Below are 2,500 nucleotides of genomic sequence, written 5' to 3'. Positions count from 1 at the left end.
TAGTTTAGAAATATTCAGCTTCTCTCAGACTAGCAAGATTTCCCTTTATCCTTCTTCTCTTTTCCCAGCTCCGCTGGAGGAAATGAGGTGTGGGCTTGTGCGTGGAGAAAGGCTGGAATCCTGAGGTGGAGACAGAGAAATTTAGAGATAATTTGAAAACAGTTCGCCTCATTCAATGCTAGCCTGCGAGAGGGATGTGGAGGAGTGGGGAGGGAGGGGTGGGGACAGGGCCCTTGCGGGACTAGGCCTGAGGGTGGGGGGGGTTGGGGGCAGAGATTCGGTAGGAAGGGATAAGAACAGGAGGGGAAACAGGAGGTGGGAAATTTGGGGCGACACGGTGATGAGGATCCTAGATTCAAGATAATAACGTGTGTCCTGTCTCTGGCGCTGGTCGATCCACAGAGAACTCCCTCCTTACCGCCCCTTCCTTTCTGTCTGCAGGTCTGAGGGTCTGTGTTCACAGACATCTCCAGGCAAGTAAAAGAGGAGGAAACTATCCCGAATCGTCTCAGGGAGGGGAGCACTCAGACGGGGGTCTCTGAGGGTGAGAGTTGGGAAGGGCAAGAGCTGGGTAAAATTTGTAGCGGCCCCACAGCTCAACTCCCTGTCTCGCTCCCCTCCTGCCGCCCATCAGAGAGGCCATTAGCCTCGTCTGCTGGAGAAATGGTGGGCTGCTGAGGGAGGGGAAAGGAGGCGGAGAAGGGGTAGGGGAGGGAGGGGGTGCATCTCGAACTTCGGAGGGCTGGACCAGTGAAGCAGGGGTGGGAGATTAGGCGACTATCTAGCTTCAGAGAGAAACTGACAATCTTGAATGAAAAGAAATGAAGCAATCTTACTCTACATTTTCTCCCTGGACTTAAGCAGGAAACCGCAACAGCATGCAAAAATCCTGCAAAGAAAATGAAGGAAAGCCCAAGTGCAGCGTGCCAAAGAGGGAGGAAGAACGCCCCTATGGAGAATTCGAACGCCAGCAAACAGAAGGGAATTTTAGGCAAAGGTTGCTTCAGTCTCTCGAGGAATTTAAAGAGGACATAGACTATAGGCATTTTAAGGATGAAGAAAAGACAAGAGAGGGAGACGAGATGGAAAGGTGTTTGGAAGAGATAAGGGGTCTGAGAAAGAAATTTAGGGCTCTGCATTCTAACCATAGGCATTCTCGGGACCGTCCTTATCCCATTTAATGCATTTCTCCCCTGAATTCAACTATTTTCTGTTATTAATACTGCAACATTGGTTCCCTTTGTCTGCGTTTTCTTGCTAAATATTTGCTACTATTTTATTCCAATCCTTCGGTGTTCCTTTGATTTACATATGACTCGTTACCATTTCATCCTTTAACCCAATCTCACTCATTTAATAGGGTTGTTTCATTCGTTTGCATGGGAAGATGCTCATTGTATATTGTAAAGTGAAAATAATATGTTGCAAAAGGATATATATAGATATGTCTATCTATATATATCTTATAGGTACATTTATACATGTCATAATGCAAAAAAATGTCTGAATTATTATACACCAAAAGGTTAACAGTGAATCTCTGTGATCTGTATTTTATTTTATTTTTTGCCTATCTGCATCTTCTCATTTTCCAAAATAATGAATAATATAAATGTGTGTATATGTGTGTATTACTTGTGTCACGAAAAAACTAAAATAAACAGACACAATAAAAGAACTTGTCAATCACCTTTGAAGGGCAATGAAACACTTAATAAACTCTTAATAACAGAACTATAAGAAAGAAATGTAAACTTCAAATTATCTCTGGATCTCTTAGCCAGAGAAATAAAACTGGCAATTAGTGTAGATACACTTGCTTAAGACTCAGTCTTTTCATGGGAAAACATTTGCCTCACAGGGCTGCTGTGGGGAAGAAATGAGGTGACTGAGCTGTGCTTGGTGGGCTCTTGTTCCCACCTGTGCATACAGAACCCCAACCCACTACAGAACATCAGTTTTGAGGGAGGGAGGGTCCTGGCATGACTCAACCGGTGCTCAGGAACAAGTCCAATAGGCAGGGAGGTGGGGACTTCCATGCCAGGCTTCTGCTGTTGAACCCCACCCCTGGCTCCCCTGGGTCCTGCCAGGCCTGCTGGGCACTGCTGCCTTTTCTGCTAGGCCCTTTGCTCTTTGCTGGCCCTGCTGCTGGTGGTGCAGTGGAGTCCTTGAGTGCCAAAGCCCCGTTGAGTTTCCTGGAGTCCCCAGTGCGTTGAATCCCCACTCTGTCTTCTAAAGCTTCTCTCTGCTTTATAGTGATGCTTAACAGAGGTGGGGACTGTTCCAGGATTGCTTGTGCCACAGTGTTAAGCAGAGTTTTTAGTAAAACAGCCCCTTCCATTTTCAGCCACAGGACACTTCCTCCATAGGAGTCAGACATGATGAGTCCATTTTGGGGGTTGGACCAGGGTTCAAATTTGAGCAAAAGATGTCATGCTACAGTCAGAGTTGCTGCTCGAAGTCTAAGAACTGAGGTTTCGTCTTCTTTCTCTTGTGGGAT

General features: G+C 46.1%; 1 protein-coding gene across 1 annotated transcript; it reads left to right on the top strand.

Moving 5' to 3' along the window:
- The first annotated feature begins 204 nt into the window (after positions 1–204).
- Positions 205–1,343, top strand: TCEAL7 (transcription elongation factor A like 7). The gene has a single exon (XM_089903857.1). The coding sequence runs from the start codon at positions 879–881 to the stop codon at positions 1,179–1,181; it is 303 nt and encodes a 100-aa protein (XP_089759983.1). The 5' UTR covers positions 205–878; the 3' UTR covers positions 1,182–1,343.
- The last annotated feature ends 1,157 nt before the right edge of the window (positions 1,344–2,500 follow it).

Source organism: Delphinapterus leucas, chromosome X, assembly GCF_059928025.1.
Source record: "Delphinapterus leucas isolate spDelLeu-1000000601 "Yukka" chromosome X, BTC_Dleu_Yukka2, whole genome shotgun sequence".
Taxonomy (NCBI): Eukaryota; Metazoa; Chordata; class Mammalia; order Artiodactyla; family Monodontidae; genus Delphinapterus; species Delphinapterus leucas.
The sequence above is the reverse complement of the archived record's forward strand: the minus strand, read 5'-3'. Positions and strand labels throughout refer to the sequence as shown.

What these genes read in the sequence shown, in the direction of transcription:
- TCEAL7 (XM_089903857.1), top strand. Translation starts at nt 879, where the DNA reads ATGCAAAAATCCTGCAAAGAAAATGAAGGAAAGCCCAAGTGCAGCGTG.